At 30.4% G+C, this 25135-nt stretch overlaps 2 protein-coding genes across 4 annotated transcripts in view; both read right to left on the reverse strand.

Moving 5' to 3' along the window:
- Positions 1-12: 12 nt before the first annotated feature.
- Positions 13-5450, reverse strand: LOC111626666 (zinc finger MYM-type protein 3-like). Of its 3 annotated transcripts, none has more exons than XM_023370127.1 (9): positions 5258-5450; positions 5064-5154; positions 3767-3898; positions 1629-1858; positions 1009-1228; positions 809-931; positions 483-725; positions 288-402; positions 13-211 (listed from the first exon to the last, which is right to left on the reverse strand). In XM_023370127.1, exons 1-9 carry the CDS (start codon positions 5375-5377, stop codon positions 31-33), a joined length of 1455 nt encoding a protein of 484 aa, XP_023225895.1. In that variant the 5' UTR covers positions 5378-5450; the 3' UTR covers positions 13-30. The 3 variants fall into 3 exon arrangements, with proteins under 3 accessions (XP_023225895.1, XP_023225896.1, XP_023225893.1); XM_023370128.1 differs by having other exon boundaries at positions 534-725; positions 1009-1243; XM_023370125.1 differs by having other exon boundaries at positions 1009-1243.
- A 2773-nt stretch (positions 5451-8223) lies between these two features.
- The window catches only part of LOC111626673 (myb-like protein X), a 36141-nt gene continuing 19229 nt past the window's right edge, over positions 8224-25135 (reverse strand). The window contains exons 2-6 of the mRNA XM_023370152.1: positions 13863-15176; positions 10909-11037; positions 8764-8878; positions 8342-8436; positions 8224-8283 (exon numbers count right to left, since the gene is read on the reverse strand). Of these exons, the coding sequence (XP_023225920.1) occupies positions 8224-8283; positions 8342-8436; positions 8764-8878; positions 10909-11037; positions 13863-15176 (1713 nt within the window). The remainder of the gene's footprint in view (positions 8284-8341; positions 8437-8763; positions 8879-10908; positions 11038-13862; positions 15177-25135) is intronic.

The raw sequence follows: 25135 nt of genomic DNA on the forward strand, positions 1-25135 counted from the left end.
ATATATTTTTCATTTATTTATATCTTCCGTTCATCCTTTTTGGTCATCATCTATTTCGTGGATTTCACGCACCATCCTTATTCTCTGCAGCATCTTGGACACAGACTCTCTTCCCAATGGCTGCGTAGAATACCAAACTGGACTATCTGGAACGCACGATCTTTCTGGATATAAGTAAAACACATCATTTCTTGTCTTTACACTCTCTGGACTGAGAAGAAAAAGATGTATCAGTGAAATTATTATTTTTAAAAATAATTTTTTTGTTTTGAATTAAAAAAAAATACCATTTTGACATATAAAATTCATATAATTTCACAGGACAACGAAGCGGATTGTCTACATTCTCTAGCTGTTCAAAGATGGGCTGCTCTTCGCGACGCTGCTGCTTTTTGGCCGTTTCTGTCGAGTAATTTAACAAACTTAATCACAAAAAATCTACAATAAAATGAAAAATTTTAACCAGATCACCAAGTAAATACCCTTGGATATCGGTGGATAGTATCTTAACAGCACCGTTCTTACTGTGCTACCTTTTACTGATGATTTTTTCCAGTGTTTCATAATATGGCAGAACGACAGCTGCATGTGATCCTCAATTGTCTTCAGAAAGAAATATTTTGTATTGAAATACATCAATGTATTAAGAAGAACGTGAGGAGAATGAGCTCCAAGCTGCTTGGCTTCCCACAGTATTTCTTCTTCAATTCTTGAAATAAAATGAACTATGAAGGAAAATGCACAGACACTATTTTACAAATTATAATTTTTTTACAATTTTTCGTAGTAATGTTAATTTAAACTTTACCTTCATTATTTACAGAATCGTATTTTTGAAGTACATCATTCAAACATTCAGTAAATTTTTCATAATAAGGATCTGTGAAGATATTATCAATCCTATTATTCTCAAATAAGTATTGCTGAATACCTGAAAAGTGGAGATTTTTAGGTTTTTAATATTGACAAATTTTATAATTTTTGAAATATACAAAACAGAATTCTTACCTAAGCATAAATAATATATACTATCGGGAGCATACTCGTCACCCTGGGGCTTGCGTACTTCTTTAACAAAGAGGCACAGAGAATAATTCAATTCATCGGGTGACAACTGTAGAATATCGGTCTTAAAAAGTTTTAATTTTCTTAATGACTGTGAACCTTTTTCGAGCTGAGAATTTTTCTCTAATACCCAATGTTTCCAAGCATTAACTCCAAATGTGTACTGAAATTTGAACACCTGCAATTACTTAATATCATTTACTATTTACGATTTTAATGCTTTCTAAAAGTTCTAGCTGTAGCACTTCGTGAATTCTACATTATTAACTATTCAATCATATCCGAAGCGTCAATGATTAAATTTTTACCCGCAAAAAAACTATCATGTCTGTAAAAATAATGATTTTTGGGATAAAAATAACTAAAATTTATTTTCTTAAGTGACCATCTCATGTAACAGGCAAGGATTACAGTAACAGCTTAGAATGCATTACATTATAAATCAATTTATTTTTAACAATTTTAAATAATAATTACACTCATTACTACTTTAATTGAAATATCTTTTATTTGCTAAAATCCATCTACAACATATATAATTAAGTATAAAACAATTTCAATACCTTTAAGCAATGTTCAGGCTCATCTAGACTTTCATTTACAGTAGATAATTGAGTAGAAACAGAATCTTCCATAGCTGTATCAGAAGCCGAAAAATCGCCATCTAGTCTTGTCTTTTTTCTTCCTCTCCCCCTGCCGCCTCTGCTTTTGGTTCGTTTTGTATTTCGTAATCGAGCACGAGATTCACTTTTCTCTGGAGAAGATAACTCATCTTGACCCGAAGTTTCTTGCTCTGAAACAATATCAAACAAATAATAAATATACATCCATATACAGTGTCTTCCAAAAACAATGCCATCATTTTAAATAACTGTAATTACATTAATTATTATCCAAGAAGTATGTGATGTACACTGATTGACAGAGTAATCATCTGATTGCAGATGGGAGACAAAAGTCAAACATGTAATATACTGCCTCTTGGAATTGCTGTAAATAAAAATGGCAACTCCATAATGGAGAAGGCATTTAACATTCTGCAGTTTTAGAACTCTGAATCGTTCATCATCGTGCAACATGAGTAATCTGCAGGAACCATGAATTGTAGAATTGTGGAAGATTGACAATGGATATGCTACTGCAAATGTAGAAAGAATTTGTATATCGGTTGGATGTGTACCACTTAAAACCAAGTGCACACGATGAAAAACTAGTGGGCAATGTGAAACTTGAATCATTTTCCAATGTTTTAATGTATATTACGATATTCTCAGATAATAATTAACATAATTACAATAATTTAAAATGGTAACATTCTTTTCAAAGATCACATATAAAACTAACATAAATATTCTATACTTATTTTTATATTAAAAATAATTGACAACACACATCAATCCATTGATCAGAAATACATTTGTTCTTCTTCAGTATTATTAATCTCAAAATTTTTCCAAATTTAATTTCATTTTATGGCCACATGCCTTTTCAACAACCTTCCTCCTTTTAATCCAGTTTTGAGACCAGTCAGAGCTCTGGCTGGGAGACAAAAATACATTAGGTAAATGAATAAACATGTATAAAGAAAAAAACAATATCTAACCTCCTACGGACATAAATTATTAATTACAATTTTAAAATCAAAACACTAACTTTATGATCTTTTAACATAAAGTAGTAATGGTATGATTATTGGAATATTGTCTAATATTTCAATTCTGTAGATATTTTGCAAAACTTGCTTATTATATGAATGAAATCAATAACAACAACTTTAATGCCAAAACTTTCAGTTAAATGTTAAAATTGTCATCAAAGTACTGTAACAAATTATATTGACTCAGTTTTCTCTCTGTTCGGAAGGTTTCATGCCATTTTAATATAAGCACACATCTTCAGGAGCCTAACTATAGTGTAATATAAAACATATTTTATACAATAAGTCTTCAAAAAGTTTTCTAATACACAAAGTGGAGATGTATATAACATATATTAAACTAATGAGAGTAGTAGTCTAGTCTACAACAGGACTTAACTAATTACTGTAGTTAAGAAAGTCTTAATTACTATTCAATTTTTTTTACGACATTCTTACATGTATATGAGAAAAACTAATAATAATAAGCCATACAGCATTTTCACAAGTCTAGAAGTGAAATTAATTTTGGAAAACTAGAAAGATTATTAAATAAGCAAATTAAAGTAGCCTTAACTTAAAATTCATGATATGAATTTATAAATAAATAGATATTACTGTTTTCTAAATCACACTCACTGCTTGATATAAGGGCATATCAATAAATAACCAGCAGGGACAACTAGTCATGCTGTTGCTTTTAGTTGATTATTTATTAATAAATCCTTATATTAAAATAACAAATATCTAAAGATAAATTCACTGTAAAATAGTGCATTTTTTTCTTAAAAAAGTAAGATTTGAATTCATATTTCAACATAAATAGGCACTAATAAAGAACTAACATCTGTTCCAATGTAAAAAATGTTATAGCATCAAATTTTTTGCAAGAAATACACTAAAGTCATTCAATTTGAAAATCTTACTCTTTTTTATTTTATTTGTTAAACCATTGTTTGTGTCAGTTTCACTTATAAATAAGTTTATTCCTATTTTAATAGAAGCTATCCAATATTACATATTTAAATTTATGATAAATTACAAAGATGATATTTTTAATCTAACCTAAGCCTGAGGAAACAATGGCATTTTCCTGATCCATAGGAGACTCCTTCATCTCAAATGATTCGTTTGCATCTTTTGTATCAATGGAATTAAACGACTCCAGTTGATCACCAACAGACTTTTTTACTGGGCCTGAAATTATTATTATTATAAATTAATATAAAAATTATATCTTTTAAATAGTAAACTTTTAGAGTATATGATATTTTTTGAATACACAAATTTTATTAGAGATGGCATCTCTTAATATTTGAATTTAGACAAATGGAATAAAAATTTTCCTAAGATAATTATTAACCATGTGGTGGTTATTAACCACATGAAAATAATACAAGTGGTGGCTGAATATCTATGAGAAGCCACTTGAGACTAAACAAAAAGCTTCATTTCTGATACTTCTATTGATCTAAAACAGTTATACTGTACATTAATAGCATTATATACAACTATACACAATGCTATCAATACACAAAACAAAACAGCAAAAACATAATGGAAAAAATTTATTGGTTCTGTATTAAAAATGCTTTCTACAGTGGCCATTTACTGATGCAAGGAGAATTGCTCAATGTGTGCCCCATTATTCAGGTGTGATATTTGAAGGCAATGGCCTTCAAATATCACACTTGAATGATGGGATGAACAGTATGTTTCTAGAGTTGACCGCAACAGCTCTCTGGTGATGCTTCTTATCTGCAGTGTAATACAATCCTTTAAGTCTTCCAAAGTTGCAGCCCACCAGTGGCTGAGTGGATAAAACCACTGAACACTGGTAGTTGGCCGTGGATTTGTGCCTTGCCAACATTCTGGTTGTGTGGATTTTCCGGGTTTTCTTTATGTTAGTAACACCTAAATAGGGGCCAATTTCCCATAAAAGATTGCCTGGGAGACATTTCCCTTCTCTGCAGATTGTCCCGTACTGCATTACTATAATCGAATAAAAGTAAGGTAAACTAAAACTGCCAAAGTTGCAACATTTCCATGATAAAGAATACAGTTTAGTTCAATATTGGTACTTTACAAGAAAAAACAAGATTTTTCCTCCTAACTTCCTGTTTTTTTAACTAAATTTTAAAACTTTCTGCATCATTTGCATATTCTGTATATAAATTTTGGCATTTATCTGCTTATTGGTTCCAGCTGCATAGGGCTCTAAATAAAGAAACTTTAATTATGTCCACCATGTATATGGACACTTCATAATTTTTTACTAAATTTCTATAAAAGTTGAAAATCATTTGTACATCTATCAAAGTTTAATTTCTATGTTTTGAAAGTGTCAAAATATTATACTTACTTCCTTCTTTTGGTGTTTTTTGTCCGTCTGCTGCCACCATTTCGGCCATCATGAGTAAATCTGCTTCGTACGGATTAGATGGTATTTTTTCCTTCAAAATATAAAAATATTTCAAAAATTCATTCAACAAAGTTTTAACAAAATTCTTATAATTGTAAATTTTCATTGATTTTTTTATGAAGTAAAATAAATACCTGAATTTCTTTGATATGCTTTAAGATTTCAGATGAGGATGTTTTTGTCGTCGGAATAAACACTGGAACCGGAATTGGCAATGGAAAGGGCATAGGTGTTGGCACGGGACGGTTAAACATATGAAGCGGTGCCGGAACAAATATTGGCAACGGAACAGGAATAATAATTGGTTTTCCACTGGGCTGTGTATTATCATCTGTAAGCCAAATAAAATTTAAAAATCAGCATTTTGGAATTCAGTAAAAATTAAATTAATATTATTAATCCTATAATTTTTTATTTAAAAAATATAATAATAATAATATAAACATTAACAAATAAGTTACATTACTATACAAAACTGTATCATTTTTAAAAATACACTGTGAAAAATATGAAACATAACCCATATAAAATTGCAGATTAACTAATTCCTTGATAATTAATAGAATGATTTGGCCAAAAGTAAATCTGTACATATATACAGGGTCTTCCAAAAAGAATGCTACCATTTTAAATTACTGTAATTATATTAATTATTAAACAAGAAGTATGAAACATACACCAACTGCTAAAGTAACTGTCCAAGTTTCATATACCACCTATATTCAAATGTCATTTTGTCTGTTGCCTCTAGGAAGTACCATAAACAAAAATGGCAACTCCATTCCACCATCTCTGTTGCAAAGTTGCCATTTCTGGATGCAGATGGTAGATAAAACTCACTCACTCTATCAATCAATTTACAATGCATACTTCTCAAGTAATAATTAGTATAATTACAGTAATTTAAAATTGTAGCATTCCTTTTGTAAGACCCTGTATAGAGTATTTGGAAAAAATGTAATAAAATAACTTCTAATTAGCAAGATTTAAGCCAAATATTGATATACGTTAGACTGTAGCATGTTTATACTGTATTTTTGCGGAACCGGCATACTGTATGTAACTGAGGAGACCAGCCTACTGGAAACCCCAGGGTTACTGATATGGCAGTTTAATTTTATTTTTTAGTTGCAGTTTATCAGATATAACAAAACTAGTTGTTAAAGAAAACATTCTTTCCAATACAATAAAATAATAACATGATAATTTGACTGACTTAAAATCAGGAAGAGTTTTAATTTACAGGACAATATAACAATTAACGGGTTGTTGATATTAATAGTAGAAGTTAGTGTGGGCTACACTTACTATCTACCGACCTCAAAAATAACACCTTCCTCTCAAATTTCAAATAAAGGGGATGTTAATAGATGATAATTTACTGAGANAGAAAACAAAACATTTAAATTCAAGGAATAGAATCTGAATAAGCAACTAATATTTTTTCAAATTGATTGTCTTGCAGGTGCATGGAATTTAAATTACATATAAATGTATAAAAATTACAAAAATATAATGATATGTAAAGGAATAACACTAAAAAATAAATTGGATTAAAATATAAAATACAGAATTAATATGTACAGATTAATCTTCATATTTACTAAAATTTATTGAAACATTTTTAGCCAAATGTCATTAAACTTTCTTTTAACAATAGGCAAGTAATCATTCGTAAAGATGACAAACAAAATACAGTAGTATCTTGGTACTCGAACAATTTGGTATTCAAACACAAATTCTGAAGAAAAAAAATTGGTACTCAACTAAACAAATGTGACCCACTAAAACAAATTTTCGATTAATAACGTATTTTTATTTTACCATCCATAAAAATTTTTTATGATAAAAATAAAACAACGAAGATGTTGCTGATATTTCTGATCAAAATCAACAAAATGGCTCAGAAGAAAATTATACTTTGTAAAAAGAAAATGCCCTCGTTTCACAAATTAATTATTGATTGCTTTAATAAATATTTCTCTCTCAGTAAAAAAGATAATTATACTTTTGTTAATTTTTACAACCTAATCCTGTTTTGCATTACTCCTTTGTTTCATATAGCATGAATTCACATAATATGACACTTTTTCAGAACATATCTACAGTGTTATACAAGGGATATCTGTATATATTTACTCAGTACAGTGGCTGAGTCAATAGCAAATTCCATGTTGCCAATTTAACTACTGTATTTTGCAGTTAGATCTAGCTGAAGGTTTTTAATTTTGTATACAGCTATAAAAAAACTTAAACTTTGTCTATTGTCAAGAAATTTAAAATTACTGTACAATTTTTTGAAAAATAAAAAAAAAATTGGTTCAAGTTAGCAGTATATAGTAAACCCTCTATATACTTAATTCATTATTATTACTCAAACCTTTAAAATACAGTACTGTTTTTATTTTCAAATGTTCTCAATCATTTTAAATAACCTATATAAATAAAATACACAAATCAAAACCAAAAACAAACACACTAAAATAACGTTTTATAACAATAAAAACTTATATACACATGTTGGATTTCTACATAGATTTAAATTTTGATTTGAGTAAAGGCCCAACATGCACATTTATGTTTTCATTGTTCTAAAACATTAATAATCAAAAACAATTTGTTCCAGAGGACATTCCAGCTTTCAATCTTCTTTTTAAATTGAAATGTGTTTCTTTCTGTCCTGAAGTAGATTGTTTAAGATGATCAAAAGCATTTGACAATAAAAATTGTACTGCATTTCAAAGGTTTGAGTAATAGTACTGTGGTTAAGGCAAGTTCAGTTTTCAGGGAAGTATTTAATTCATTATTTAATTAATTTAAACCTAATTGAGTTTTAGCCTCTGCACTGCAGAAAACAGAAAATGCAGTATTCATTATAGAAAACAAAACAAAAAAAATTGAATTAAACATTTAAACATCTGATAAATTTGTTCATAAATCTCTCTTGCAGCTGGCAGTAGAACAATCTGCAGATAAAAGTGAAACTTGGTTTCTGGTATAACTTAATACAGAAAATAAAGTTTGTCATGTCTTTTATTAATTTTTCTAAAAGAGTAAGTTGAAATATTGGCAGCTTTGTAATTTTTTCACACTGATTTGATCAGGAAGCACTCTTCTCTTTGATGTTCCAATAAATGTAAGATAATTTTGATTGTGACAGCTATTTCTCAAAGCCACATGGAAATAAAATTCATAAATATGCATTAGATAAAACATACCGCATGGCATTCGGTACAAACACGACTTGAAGAATCTTTCTTGACAGGTTCAACCGATTTGGAAGATGCTTGGTCAGAAAGTTCTGGTGTTTTTTCTAATAAAGAAAATTTGAAACTATCATATTTCTCCATAAGAGAATTTATTTTAACACATAAAATTTATTAAAAATTACTTTAAAGATTTATAAGTGAAAATAAAAGAGTAATATTGAAAATAAAAAAAGACAATAAATAACAGAAACTAAGTAATTAAAATTCACACTAAATAATTTATATATTACGCACTATTTTTCGTTAAATTATTTTTAATCAATTAAATAAAAGTTCAATAATATAAAGCTATCTAACTATCTCTATAGATTCAGACTTGATCATAGCTATAAATCTACAAATACAAAATTATATAATTAAAAAAAGCTTACTTCCTGATATGGAAGAACTGATCTTTTCAAGTTTTAAGTTATCCTTCATGCTTTCGTCTACATTATCATAACCAAACAATCCAAGTAGTTCATTCATGGTATCTGTTATATAACCCTGAAATATAACAAAATTAACTCTAAGTTTAATGTGTATAATTTTACCATTCTAGTTAATAAAATAGATTTATATTTAAATTTATAATAATGTGGATAATTGTTCCAATAGTTCTTAACACATTTACCGCTCCTATAGGGGGTGTTGCTTCTAGCCGTGCCAAAGAAATTCCTTTTATACTTTGTTTACTTATTACAACAAGCAATTGTTGATATAAATGTTAATATAGGAGTTTTTTAAAGTAGTAATATGACAATTTAAGTAGTCAAAAAATATTTTTTTATTAAGTAGAATATCAATTTAAGCATTTTCACTTATATATGTACATATTTGCACAGTTTATTGTAAACGAATTTAATTTTTTTTTATCATTTAGACACGGTAAAAATATATTCTCTGTTAGAAATGTATTATCTTTCACAATTTTCTATACAGTATATACAGTAGAACTTGGATAATTCAATATTGAAGAGACCATAAAAAAATTTGAATTATTCAAAAATTTGAATATTGACATTAAAAATATATGTTAAATAAAATACAATACTGTAAACTAACAAACAATTTAATACAATATGGTACAAGTACTAACAACACCAAACGATCGCCTAATTATCGGGCTATAATATGGCTATTTTAAATGATTGGAACTAAGTAATTTGACAATTAGAGGTAGGCGTTAGGCGCCATCTCTTAATTAAATTAATAATTAAATAAATAATAATTAAATAAATAAATTTAGAACANTTTAATTAAGAGATGACGCCTAACGCCTACCTCTAATTGTCAAATTACTTAGTTCCAATCATTTAAAATAGCCATATTATAGCGCGATAATTAGGCGATCGTTTGGTGTTGTTATTATCTACTCGGGCTGTGAGTTGATGTTTATATATAGGTACAAGTACTGTTTTGCATTACAAATTTTTAATGTTACGGAAGTACTTTTGCCAATTAATTTCTTAAAAATCTTGGATTTTTTAAAATATAAATGTATTCTGCTTGTTAAAAGCTAATTCTTCAAATTTATTGAAGGCCCAAAAGCCTGCTTCGCTTGCATTTTCCTCTCTCTCTCAACAAACCGGTTAAAGCTAAAAAAAACAAATTTTTAAATGGGTTGAAGCTAAGAAACACACTGAATACTATATTCTGCAATTTCCCAATTAACATTACTAACATTAGTGCCTGAACACATTTTATCTTAATAATGCAACTGATTTTCATAAATTTTTCACAATTTTATTTTGAATTAACAGAAAAAAAAGGTCCAAATTAAAATAGTATTTTTACATTACTTCTGTAGGAAATTCAAGGGTTTGGAGGAAATACTCAAATTATCCAAGTTCTACTGTATAAAAAAATGCAACAAAAAAAGCGTTCAGCTACAAGCAAATTTTCATTTTATTACTACTTGTTAAATAAAGCCAAATTCTTAATTTAAAATGTTAAAGTGACGACCTAATCAACTGAACAAAGAAGAGAAATAAAACTCAAATTAGAAAACTGATGTTTTAACGTAAGTAATGCAATACAAATTTTTAATCTTATTTTTCATTATTTTTAAAAGTCTACTGTGAAAAAACTCATCAGTGCTTTTAAATACTTTATTTCATTACACTTCAAATGAGAATTAGAAGTTTTAACTTAAATTTTGTAATAATTCTAAGTATTAATATAAATACAAAGTTGCATATGCTCTTTTTCCCTATAAGAGTTTTTTTTTTTTTTTTTAAACTCTGTCTGCCTTGTGGGCACTAAATGGGTCTTTTTATTCAAGCCAATTGTAGGTTCCGCTAGGCAGCAAGGAAAGGAGGACAGACATACCCAAGACAGACCACTCTCTAAAAAATTCCTAGTATTTTGGCTGCCTGGATTTGACACCTGGTCCCAAGAGATGTAGGCGATGCCTTAACTGCCCCGAGACTTTGCATATCACAAAACTATGAATAAACCTAACCTGTAGATCTGTGGTTTAATATTCCAACAGCAATAAAATGCAAGTAAATGAACAACAACATAATTTTTCTTACTTTTATTTCAGCTTCACTTTCCTTTTTTTTCTCTTCTTCATTTATTGCAGACGAATCTTTCTCTTCAAAATTTATTTCTTGGCTTACTTTTTCTTTTGAGTGATTTTTATTCTCTGCAGTTTCCGAGATCTAAAAAATGTAATTTATTAATACAGTTAATTAATTCAAAATTTCTTCATCAATTTACAGTTTTTTGAAATTATTATAAAGTAAAGTAATAATAGCTAACGATATATTACTTACTTTTATATATAAAAGCACAAAAAGCAATATAAGCATAGTAACAACGTTTTAAATATAAAGGATGTTTCATAATATGGTAAATAAGTTCAGGAAATTACTGTGATGAAAATAACAAAAGGATAACAGGTTTATTGTAAAATATTATTTTATATTCAGTATTGGTAACACACATTTTTCCAGAAATGGTGCTTGCGTCAATCATGTCTGAGAAAACGGCAGGCTACACTGATGCAGAGAAAGCAGTCTTTGTATTAAAATTTCACGAAGCAAGTAAGTCAGGCACTCAAGTGTAGCAATGGTTTCTTATGTGTTGTGTTCTTAATGTATCAGTTTATTTATCATATAAATGTTGGTGAAGATTTTCTTTATAAAATCTTGTTAAATTGTTAACTGTACAGCAATTTTGATTGGTCCACATATCCTCTATACCTGATAAAAGAATACATTCGAAAATGTGGGCATTGTGAAGAACCATAAACACGAATATAAAATACTTTTTCAAAAAATACAATTATTACTGTTTAAATGAATGAACTTTTTTCGGCTGCACTACATTTGCAAGCTAACTTTTCAGATTTTTACATCTTGAAAACTGGGTGCATGTTAGATTCAATGGTACATCAGAATTGAGAAAACATGGCACTAAAGACAAAATTAAAATATCAGGATAAGACCTTCTTGTCAAGTAAAAAGGCTAAAGCTGAACTTTAGTATTTTCACTTGACTAGAAAGTTTCATAAAACTGATACAAAGCAAAGACTTTGCAGCAAATTATGTGAAAAATTAATTATACCAAGTTCATGTAACTATATCATATTTATAAGTGCAATGATAAAGAATTTATTTGATGGAACAAGGCACTAACTTTCTACGAGTTACATGATTTGTTTTATTTTTGCCCATTGTAATAGATGTGATCTGCATTTGGGTTAGTCAGAAAATGAAGAATAGGATCAAACGTCTCTGGATCAGACCATCCAAATGAAATTCTTCATGCTCTAAATCAATGATGAGTCTTCGTAACTCTCTCTCAAAAAGGCAGACAAATGCTTTGCTATCTAGTGATGTGAAAACCATCTTAACTGTAGGAATTCAAAACGTATCTAATACAGTCAGCCCTCTGCATCTGCAGATTAAACCAACTGCAAATTGGAAATATTTTAAAAAATTCCGAAATGTTCCAAAAAAAGAAAATGTTACATCATTACTGATGTGTACTTTGTAATTAAGTCTATAATAGTGGCATCTGCAAAACATTATTCCTTAAACAATATAGTAAAACAATTATCTACATAGCAATTACATTCTATTAAGTATTCTAAATAATCCAGAAATGATTTAAAGTTTACAGGAGGATAAAAGATGTGGGGAATATGTATATCATATGCACTATGACATTTTATATAAGAGACTTTAGCATATGCAAGTCCCAGAACCAATCTGCACATACCAGGGAATGAATGTACATTAAGACCCTGCTTAATGCTGCCTTGATTAACACTGATTCAATATAATGCAGTCTGGTCAAAGCCTTAAAAATGCTCAAAATTTACACTGATTCAAATTAACGTGGCATTTCATTGATTCATATATAATATGGTTATTCCCAAACCAATTTGCAAAAAGTGGCAATTTATCATAGTGCTGTACTTTCCTTAAATCTATGTTTGTTTTGTGCAATTAAAAATATAACATCATGCATGCTATAGGAAATATCGACTTTGCTTGGCAAGAATTAACTGATAAATGCATGAACAGAGTGTGGAAGAAGTTATGGTTGGAAGTATCCAAGAATTCTCAACGAAAAGAGCCTATCGCTGTATTGTTAGGTTGACCAAATTGTGAACCTAATCAAAACAGCAGGACTAGGAGATGTAGACGAGCAGGCTATTGGGGAGTTACTGCAGGTTTCTGGTGAGAGCCTTACCAACAACAACCTCCAAGAACTGGCAAAACAAGAAATTCATGTATAACTGGAAAATTGTGACTCCAAAAACAAAGAACCCCAAAGAATTTCTCTACAAATTTCCTTAGTAAAAGTTTGGTAATGATAACCGAAATCATTGATCAAATTGTAACAAATGATCCAGATTTTTAAAGGAGTGCAAAAGCAAAATGAGGCATTTTTGGATGCAATCTTCTGCTACCGACATTTGCTTGAGGAAAGAAAAAAATGTGACAAATGAAACTACACAACTTTATCACAAAAAACAAGAATTTCAGAAAACCAGGACCTTCATCACAAAATACAAACTTTACATTTCTGTGTGCATATGCATATGTTTACATGTTATTTAACATATATTATTATGCAAATTAATATAAAAATAACTTAAAATTATAGTAAAACTTGTTTATTTGTAGTCACGTGTTTCCCTTTCCCTATTTATTCTATGTTAAAATGACTTTATTTAACGCTGTTTCGCTTAGCGCTTTGTCTCTAGGAATACACCCACTGTGTTAAGTGGGGTCTTACTGAACATGGAAATAACTTTAAATTAAAGTCAATCTGCTGATTTTTTGTTCTAATAAAGCTACAACCAAATTATAATAATCTAAAATATGTCAGCAATAACTGAAAACAAATTTTCTTCCTTTCTTTTTAAAAATTCAGAATTTTTGTTTCATTTAAACTGTAAATTTCCTTAAAAAAATGAATAATTCTAATTTAATTTATTTAAATTTAAAAAATACATAACATAAATTTATACCTTTTTATCAGAACTGCTGTCTTTGCTTTTTTCTAAAGTACAGTCTTCGTTTGAAGATTCTATCGAATTTATTTTCTCCTCTTCACATTCTGACACGACTTCTTTATCCACTTTTTGTCCACATTCTGCATTTTCAGATTTATTTTCTTTGGTTTCTACACTGTCGCTGTCATTTTCTGGCCTTGTATTTTCTACTTCCATTGGTTCTTCATTAAAATTTTGTTCTACACTACTTACTTCCATTAACTCTTCACAACTCTGTTTTTCACTACTAATATCTACTGACTCTTTACAATTTTGTTTTGCATCACTTTCTTCAACCGACTCTTCACAATTTCGTTCTATACTTTCTGCTTCTACCGATTCGTCACCACTCTGTTTTACGTTGCTAATTTCTAATTCTTCAAGAATTTGTTTTGCATCACTCATTTCCACTGACTCTTTGCAAGTCTCTTTTATTTCACTTATGTCCATTGGCTCTTCGTGACTTTGTTTTAAATCGTCTTGGTTACATTTTTCATCGGTAAGTGTCTCTGTTTGATTATTTTCGTTGCCGTCTTCGCTAAGCACGTTTTCATTATTTATTTCTGTCTCAGTTACTGGGCTTGATTGCACTATATTTTTATTTTCATTTTCATTAACACAATTAACAGGATTTACTAAGCAACCTTCTGCTGAATCAGTTTTGAATTCTGCTGTGGCTTCAGAACTGCAAACTGGTTCTTCTGGTTCTTCTTCCTCCTGAATTGTCTTACAAGTGGTTTCCGAGAGAATAAATTCCTCCTTTGGTAAACCATTTTTTCCAATATTACTTCCACTATCATCACTCAACCAAGGTTCATTTTGTCTAACTTCACTTATAGTAATTAAACATGGACTGGATTCACGGGGGCAAGATAAATTTTCATTTTCTTCTTTGTCACTTTTACTGGCCTGAAAAGATTCATTGTGCACGCTTTGATCTCTACATTCCGAACTGTTCTCAAATGACTCCGAATCATCTTCGACTGAATCAACTATGATCCACGGTTCATTTCCCGAAATTTCTTCTAAAGTACTTTCACACATCTCAGCAGGATCTCTTGAATCGATGTCATCACAATTCTCGTAAGACTCATTGCAGTAGTCCTTATTATCGGAAGTTATTTCCTCACAGTTTCTATCATCTTCATTTAATGGTGTGATAACAGATACATGAGGATATAACTCTGCACTTCCAGCTGGTTCTACAGTTCTATTCTGTATATTTGTACAAGTCTCTGGTGGAGGAGGTAAACATGCATCTTTTTCCACATTTGGAGAAGTATGTTCATCCTATTAAAAAAAATAAATAAATACAATTAAACTTCTTTTATCATTGCTTTGTTACGTAAAGATATTATTAAGATTTTATCATTTTTGATATATATACAATTCAGTTTTTACACAGATTTTTTACACGATTTTGAATTGATTTTTTAGAAACTCCATTTGATTTTTATATTTTCCTCTTTAATAAAATAAAAATTTGTATTAATCTATTTATATATCAAAACCACAACAGCCCTAATTTGAACCTCCAAATTAGAACTAATGTGATCTGACAGAAATTTTTCAAGAAATTTTATCTTTTGAATTGTCAATACAGTAGAACCTCGATTATCCGGACTAACTGGGGATGAAGGTAGTCCAGATAAGGAAAAATTCAGATAATCGAAACAAATACTTTAATTTGTCTTTTAATGATAATACAACACGTTTTCTTTTCGATGACATATCGGTAATATTAAAAGTAAATACTGTATTTAAATCGTGATCAAATTTTCAAGAAACAAATGTTCGTATTGAATTTGGACTACTACTGACCAGCGCTAACAGACTACCTATTGTTTAAAAGGCCCTCTGGTGGAGCAAGAAGACGGATTTTATAAAATAAAAAGCAGTTGAAACTGCATTTTTATGAATAAAAATTTGACAAACTATTTATCATTTTATGACGAGTAAAATTTTTTCGTCGCATTCGTGGCTTTTAAGTAATGCATAAACCTTCAAAACGTGAGGTCCTTCGAACCGTGAGGCATAGGCAATGGCCCACGTTGCCCATGCCTTACGCCGCCATTGGTCATAGAAATGATGTAATTTGAAAATAAAATTATTTATAAATACGTATGTCAAGTTATATTTTTATTATGACGCAAAACATATTTAAGAGTTTACGGCCACTGTGCCGGGTGAGACGTTAAAACAAAAAAAGTTATGCATTCCATCACGTATATAAACAGTATCGTAATTTGCCAAGTGCAAATCAGCAAATTCGTAAAATTTTTGTTTATTTTGAACAATCCGGATAATCGAGGTTCTACTGTATTTAGTTACAGTAAACTCAATATAATAGACCATCAAAAGACTGAAGAGATTGGTTCATTATAATGAAAGTCTGTTTTATCATGACTATTCATTATTACAGATTTTCCATTATATTGAAAAGTCCATTACTATACAATATAATTGTGTTAAAATGGATCTCGACAACAAACCTAGAGAAAATACCTGCAATTTGCAGACGTTTTTTCCATGTCCACACGCCAAATCATTATATTTTTACATTATTTCAGTAGATCTGTTACCATAAAAGTATGGGGATTCTACTGCATATAGTAATATCAACTCATCCATTATTGTATTGATATTGTGGAAAAATTTCAGTTGTAAAGTATGCAAGCCTGATTTTTATTAAACTTGTAAAAGCAATATATCTATCTATTGATAAATCTAAAGCTTTTCATTTTCTTTTATGATCCTGGCTTTGTTTATGTAACAAATCAAAGACTCTTCACATACAGAAAACAAAACCAAAATTAATCAAAAGATGAAACAAACTAGACGTAATGTTAAAATATACATCTATCATTAAAAAATTAATTTTACATTATTTTTTGCTATTATTTTTTGGAAATAAAGTAAATAAAACAGCTGTCTGTAATAATGCAAAGTCTATTATATCGAGGAGTTTTTACTGTACATTTGAAAATCACATAAACAAGCTCAAAATAATATGAAGATTAATAAGACAGTCACAAACCAAAAAATTCCTTCGCAAAAAATTTATGCTGACAACACTGACATCAACAATATTAACTGTACTTTATTTCTATCTTCATGACAAATCCAAACTATGATTCATAGTAATAAAAATACTTTAATGAAAGATCCTCTATTGAAACACTATTTTTACATTTCTGATTTAAGGAGAAGAAGTAATCTATGTTATATATAATTTAAAATCATAATAAATGTAGATAAAATCACAGGACAAACTGAAATAAAGAAATGTCAAATCTACATACAGTATACAGAATACGCTAAGGTAAAATCTATTTCCAATTTGTCAAGGTATCTATGAATAAATTACATTATGTTCTGTGCATCATTTTGAAACTTATTTAATGTAGATCAGCCTATTAAATCTGCTTTTCTACTTAATAGCAGCAAAATAATAACAGAAATAATGCAAAAACTAACACTTTTGGCCTATTCATAGGCCATCAGAAATCAAAACATTAAATTTGGAAAACATTCCAACATGCAAATTGGTTGATGAAACTCTTAACAGATAACATATTCTATGTAAAACTAATATAACTGGACAAAATCCTACCAATAACAAATTAATAACAGTAATAATTATTATTATTACTGTTAATAATAATAATAAATAAATAATTATATTTATTATGTATAACTCCAGAAAGAGTATTTGGTCTTAATGAATTGTTTGGATTTTGTACATATCATTATATGTACAAAATCCAAACAATTCATTAAGACCAAATACTCTTTCTGGAGTTATATATAATAAATTTCCATGCTTGGAAACTGTCTCTGCATGTCTTCACTGCACAAACATTTTTGAATCAGAAAAAATTAATTTTGTAATTTATGAATAATTAAAGTATGCTGCTTAATTTGCAATAAAAAAAGTTTAATTTATCGCATATGAAAGCTTTATTTCTCTAGTAAGGTAATTGAAGAATCACGTCACCCATGTACATTGTAACTGTGAAGAAAGTGGACATTTATAGGAAAGAGACTTATGCGTAAATGAAGAGATGCAGACACACTTCCCACAGCATGGAAGTTTATTATATATATATATATACATACATACATACATACATACACAAACGTCACAAAACCCAATAAATTTGTAAAGCCAAATCACCAAAACACCACTGGATTACATTGAGCTACTTTTCTGCATTTATATTTAATTAATTACTAAATAATTTGTCACTAGAGAGAGGCATTAGGTGCCATATCTTATTAAATTTAATATTATAATTAAATTAATATTTATTAAATAATTTAAATATTCTGGAAGAAAAGAATTGGCCCAGAGTGGGACTCGAACCTACAACTCCTGCTTACAGTGCAGATGCATTGCCAGTTACACTACCTGAGCCTCCAGTCCGATCTCATCTTCCAGACATATTTAAATATGATATAACCATCCTCAATTACATATGGTACCAACATGGAATGCCTTCAGCACCCTTGTCCTTTAAACTCCTACTTATTGCACTCAGCCAGCCATTGCTCAACCTAGTACGTATGCTGTTTTTTTCTTTTTCAAGTTCTGATGGTCCATAAAAAAAAAAACAAGTGTAAATAACAAAATGAATTTATTACCGAAAGTTAGGTACAAACATGGTTACTTTTCAACAATAATCACTGTGAAGATTGAGGAATTTGTCATATCTGGGGATGGAAAAGCTCATCCACTTGTCATAGAATGTTGCAGCCAGTGAATTGAGATGGCTTTAACGTTGTTTTAAAGATCATCATTAGTTCATTAGTCTCAAACTTCTGCCCTGCTAGCCACGTTTTCAGTTCAGGAAAGAGGTGGAAGTCTTCATACATTAAAAAGTTTTAAGCTGGGTGGAAGTCTTCACCACCTTTAAACACCCAGTGTATAGTCCTGATTTAGTGCTGAGTGACTTCCACCTCTTTCCTGAACAAGAAAAGTGGCTAGAAAGGCAGAGGTTCAAGACTAATGACAGTCTTCAAAAAAAAAAACTGTTAGGCCCTTCTCAAGTCACAGGCTGCAACACTTTTTTTTATGGACCACTGGAGCTTGAAAAAAAAGCCCTCATATATGGTATGAGTTTATAAGACGAGGGTGCTGAAGGCATCTCCAGTCAGATACACAGATAAACAAATCTCACAAAGCCAATAGATGGCACCTAATGCCTCCCTCTAGTGACAAATTATTTAGTGATTAATTAAATATAATCATGCGGAAAAAAAGCACGATGTAATCTGGTGGTTGTTTTGCCGTTTTGCTTTATTATATTTAACTCCAGAAAGAGTACTCAGTCTTGATGAATTGTTTGGGCTTTGTACATATAGTGTACTGCTATTAATTTGTTATCAAACAGTTTTCCATTGTTTAAATAACTAAGAGTATCTTTAGAAAAATGTGGAATTCTTGTGTGTGCCACCAACACATTCATCTATCATAATCACCAGAGACGTGTTTGAGGTCTGATGTTTTATTGACAATTTCAGTCAATCCCAAGCAGTTGGCCTATGCAAATGTCTATATTGGTCTAGGAACCTCATATGTACTGTAAATGCATGCTACACTTTTAGATCTCTCCCACTCATTTTCTGTGCACCAAGCCATTTTATTACACATGCTTACTTAAACTTTTATCTTTAAAGGCTAACCAATTTCCGGTTAAGTCCCCTCATTTCTGAGAACTATTTAGAGACTGACTGTCAACTTTATTGCTTTTTTTTTACTTCTACAAAGTAAGGTTTGACAAAATAATTATATGCATTTAAAACACAGCCCTAACATGACTGCAATGTTCCTACTTATTTATGTATTACTACTACTTTCTGCCATCTAAATTGAAACTAAAGATGTCACTACCGTTTAAACTATATAGTATATAAATCCATTTTATATTAATTACACAAACATTTCTTTAAAATACTATTTAGTAACTTAAAATTAGAAGACAATAGTACAGTAACCCCTTATTGCTCATTTGGATATATTGCACCGTTTTTTTTTTTTTTAAATTCCAAATATAAAAGCTATTTAGCCAGTAATTTTTAAAAAATTGGTTGCAAACCCCTTATTGCTCATTTGGATATATTGCACCGTTTTTTTTTTTTAAATTCCAAATATAAAAGCTATTTAGCCAGTAATTTTTAAAAAATTGGTTGCCAATGAACTTCTACTGGCAAAGAAGTATTACCTTTAAACTACCATTGTATGAAATACCATCCACAAAGAAGCAAGTCAACAGGACGATTGAAAATAGACAAACAAGTAGCTAGATTGGTTATATCACATGATATATCACTCATTCGGTTTCTCCCCCAACATGCAAGATATAACAAGCAGCTGCTGTAAAATAAACTTAAATCTGAGAGCTGAGCAATCAACTCTCCTACTTGTGCTGTATTTAGTATTAGAAAAAAATTAAAAATAGAAAATAATTTTGAGTTTATTTTAGCATTTATCATCATCACTATCACTTATTTTATAATTACAATTACATTTAGACTCAATTAAATCAAGCCCACCAGTGGCAAAGCGGTCTTTGTACCCTGAACACTGGGAGTTCAGTCGTGGGTTCGCACCTCGCTCGGACAGACTGGCCATTTGGAGTTTTCTGGGTTTTCTCCACGTCTGTAATGCCTAAATAGGGGCCAGTTTCCCTTTAAAAATTTTAAAAAAAGACCTCCCGGAAAGCATCCCCCTAGGCAGATCGCACAAGTGTTGCATTGCCATAACTTAACCAACAACAACAACAACAACAAAATCTACAAATAATTATTAACATTTGATTTTGTTCTGGCTAAATATTAACAACAAAATAATTGTTATTAGTTAGCCAGAAAATAGTCAAATAATCTAGCATTTAATGATTATATTATTATAGAACACTCAGATTTGGTTGTTTGTATTCCATCTACAATTTTTCTAAACTCTACAAACCTAAACTGCATACCAGCAAACATTACTTAAAGCATGAAAGCTAGCATGAAGACTGCTTTGAAGGCATGGAGTATACAATGATTTGGATCATGCAAAGGTTTTATTTTTATTCTAGGCATTTTCTATGGGGTATATGCCGCCGTGGGTTAGTCATGTGAAATTACACATGTAATTGCATCTTTACAATTTTTATAGTTTCCTTTCCTGAATCAAAAAGCAAAATTACTCCTTAATTCTATTCACACTTTTATTTCTTTTGCTTTTTAGATGTATATTAAAAACAAAAAAATTGTAAAAATAATTTTTCACTTATGAATTTATCATTTAAAAAACTCAACAAGAACACGCATTATTCAATTAAAAACAAATGGCACTACAAATCTTGAAAAAACAACATATAATTCTAAATATTTCAGAGCATTAACCGTAAGTGTCTGTATCTCTTGTTTCTGATAATTCCCATATAATATGCTAACAACCAATCAGCAGTGAGCGACAAATATATTCATCAAGGGCGATCGTGTGGCAGTGGTGAGGGACGTATATATTCGTCAAATTCTTTTGAGGGGTATCGCCAAAAACTACCGTGAAAAAAAAAAAAATCACATGAAAAATGAATTATGTAACAATAAGAAAGACTTTTTTTTACTAGATATAACTGTTTACAAAATCTTTTTTTGAAACAGTAATGAGAAATAATACGTGGAAAAATACTCTAAAAATTTCGCACATTTATTCTCCACTACTAAGGGGTAACACCATACCTGACTATTCCATTGTTGAAAGGTTAATGCTGAATTTTGTGTAGTTAAATAGTTCTTAAACAAGTATAAATCCAATTAATTGTCATTGATTTTTATTCTCAAATAACAAAGAATTCAGAAAATTTATCTGTGTATCCAGGGTTTGCCTTAATTGCTTTAAATTTATAAAACCAAAATTTGTATTACAGCATGTTTCTTAAATTATACTAATTCGAAATAACAGGCTAAAATGATTGGAAAAGGAATTAGTTTTGTTTCAGTACTATGTCAACCAAACAAAAGTTCTACTCCGACTTCTCAAAACAAAAACTGCTTTATTTAGGGCATTCGTGTATACAAAAATGAACCAACAACCAAGTGTTTTCAGATCTATGCTCCATCATCAGGATGCTACACTTGCAAAAATTCATTACTAAATGGAACATTCAAACATTAACAATTTTTACATTTAGATTTTTCTGAATATTTGTAAATTGAATTCTTCATTTAACCATTTTCACTTTGGAATATTCTCGTTTCAAACAGTCTTTTAAAAATTTAATATCTAAACTCCATATATATTTCCTTAAAATCTATCGTGACCACCTAACATTTCCAACATTTAATGAACATATTGTCATTAAGAGGCTAGGTACTAGTTTTGTTTCAATAGTTTATAGAAAGTGTAGGAATGTTTTAATAATGGAGAACCTATAAAACAAATATATAATGAAATGGATGTAAGAAAGCATGCCCTCCAACAGGTACAATGTGAATAAGCAAAAGAAAAAAAAAATTGAAGTCATCATGGATGCATTATCAATTCATGCAAAAACAACACATTTAACACAAATTTTATATTAAAAATTTTACACTTGCATGAGATCAATAGCAGAGAAGAATTCTTAGCCAGCAAGGAATGGCTTTTACAATGAAAAAAGTGTCATTGAATTCATTATCTAAGTGTTTGTTACAAAAAATTGTCAGCAGGTCAACAAGCTGCAGCAAGCTCAAATAAATTTTTCAAAAAATTTTTTAGACATTTACACACAAAAAATTTTAAACTTCTATTAAAAATGATAGTAGCACCACAAGGAACATTCATTATTACACTCATTGCCATAAAAATTAGCGCACCAAAGAGAAGTTGTCAAAATCAAACAAAATTGTACACAAGTGTAATGGTGATAAAAGTAAGTGATTACAAAATGAAAGCAAAAGGATTATTTATTGCAGAAAAAAAGTACAAATGAAAGAAAGTTATAGTACTCTGTTGGACCACCTCTAGCATGAATACACAAAGTGATAAGGGCGGACATAGAGGCATACAGGTGCCGTATTGTGATGTGAAGCATTTCAATCAAAAGTTACTGCAAGTGGTCCTCCAGTTTGGCCAAACTCCTAGGCTGTCCAACTTGATGTCCAAGGTGATCCCAGACATGTTTGATCAGTGACAAATTAGGGGAGTGCGACAATGTGTGGTGGAGGCAGTCTGATATTCTTGCTGTGGGTAATCGAGCATTGACCTGTAGGAAAATGGATCTAGGGATCCCTGCCATGAGAGGCAATACATGTGGCTTCAGGATGTCACTAATATACTACTGGGCTGTCACGATCCCTTGTAAATCCCTTGGATCACTACTAGAGGTGTCAAATGTGATGGCACCCCAGACCATCACACCAGCTGTGGGGACGGTGTGCCATTCAAAAGAGTAGGCAGGAGGGCTGTGTTCATGTCTGGAGGCATGAACACAGCCCTCGTCAGTGATCCAAACAGAATCTGGATTTGTCCCCGTAGATGGCCCAGTTTCTACTTCTATTTCACAGCAATCCATTCCCGTCAGGAGCAACACCACTCTAAACAGAGGCAACAGCAGGTGTCTGTCAATGGCAGCACATGTAATGGTCACCACAATAACAAATGTTCCTCACCTAGACACCTGAAAATGGTACGGAAAGACACGGACTGTAGTGATGGTGCCACCTGTGTCCAGATGGCGGACAATGATACAGTAGCACTATGCGTGCTTTTGGGGACTAGGCAGTCCTCTCGGTTAGTGGTCTGCCGAGGGCATCATAAGCCTTAGTGCAATGTGTGTGAGCTCTCATCCACTAGAATTATACATACCACATGGCACATACATCATATCAAGTGGCTGGAGGCGGCCAGCATATACTTAGCTAGCCTTAGTGATCATCAATGCATCAATCATAAAGAAGAGATTACACTATTAGTAGCGTGGCAGGCGTTTATGAACAGTAATTTATGATAGCCATATTGGTATTGACTCTGCATGCCACACAAAGACATAAACAGAAAGCATGCATTCGAACGTATGTATTTTCAAACTTGCTGTTCTACAAGCTGCATTCCATCAGAGATTCAAAAATACCTGAAGAAGAACCATCGTTGGGATTTGAAAACATTAGTAAAGAGCTACTTTTGTTGGTCACGATTTTAGTAGAAGGAGAATGCACCGGTAACAGGTTAGGAAGAATTTTTTGTTAGTATTCTCTGGTGTTGAGATAAAGATTGTAGTTACAGAAGAGCGTCGTTTATCCAAATCAATTGGGAACTGGGGTTGTTCGGAAAACTTATTTTTTGGATAACTGATTAGGTAAGAAAAAATATATTAACCTAGCCCATGTTGAAATTTATCTCTGTTGCGTGTCGCTTTGCGTTGAATTTTCGTCAATGTTAAGCCTAACGAAAATTTTTATAATAATCGTGGCTATTGTATCGTTAAAAATTATTTCTTTATTTTGTACAAACAAAATAAATATATTGAAAAATGTAAAAACAAACAAAAAATTATACTTTAGAAGTTAATCTAGTATCAAAAATGATTCGATTAAGCACAACACTCCTGACACAGAGTCCTCAGAAAAACACTACACAAAAATGCCAGTGCTGCCAGCTAAAACACACAAACGAAAAAAATATTGGAGTAGCCAAAAATTGCAGCCCCACAGCACTAGCAAAAATTTAAATTTGCCGACTGGAATGCTTTCGGTTAATCGACGTTTTGGACAACTGGCTTTTGGATAAACAATGCTCTACTGTATAATATTTTATTTAAAAAACTTGTTATATTTTTAACTATTCTAATCACCAAAATTTAACAGCTTCAATCCCCGAAATACACAAATCTCCCTGCAAAATTTCAGAAATTTTCAACAAAAAGCACAGTTATTAAGCTTCAAACAGGGTGAACAAAAACTTGCCCCCTCCCCACACATCCATATATATAGAAATACTCCTAATTTATTTTTGCATTTCTCAACATTTCAATGTGTGTAAAATGTAAAAAAATGTAAAAGTCTGAGGGATCATTTTTTGCCAGATTACCATACTTTCCCTCTGTATAACAGCTGGAAAAGTAAAAAACTGGTAATTTTCATTTGTTTTATGTTAAACATTTACTTAAAACATGCATAAATAAACAACAATATACAATATATATATATAAACACGTGTGTGTGTGTGTTGTTGTATAATTATATATTTATTTATTTATTATTTATGTATTAATATT

Source organism: Centruroides sculpturatus, unplaced genomic scaffold (assembly GCF_000671375.1).
Source record: "Centruroides sculpturatus isolate CEXI.00-Female unplaced genomic scaffold, Cexi_2.0 scaffold490, whole genome shotgun sequence".
Taxonomy (NCBI): domain Eukaryota; kingdom Metazoa; phylum Arthropoda; class Arachnida; order Scorpiones; family Buthidae; genus Centruroides; species Centruroides sculpturatus.

Bases quoted from the DNA above. Each gene is read 5' to 3' on its own strand.
- LOC111626666 (XM_023370125.1), bottom strand. From the start codon at position 5,377: ATGTTTAACCGTCCCGTGCCAACACCTATGCCCTTTCCATTGCCAATT. The intron at 3,899-5,063 runs GTAAGTATAATA...TAATAATTTCAG, and splicing joins AAAAACACCAAAAGAAGGAA to GCCCAGTAAAAAAGTCTGTT. The intron at 212-287 runs GTATTTTTTTTT...TTTTCTTCTCAG, and splicing joins GAATTTTATATGTCAAAATG to TCCAGAGAGTGTAAAGACAA.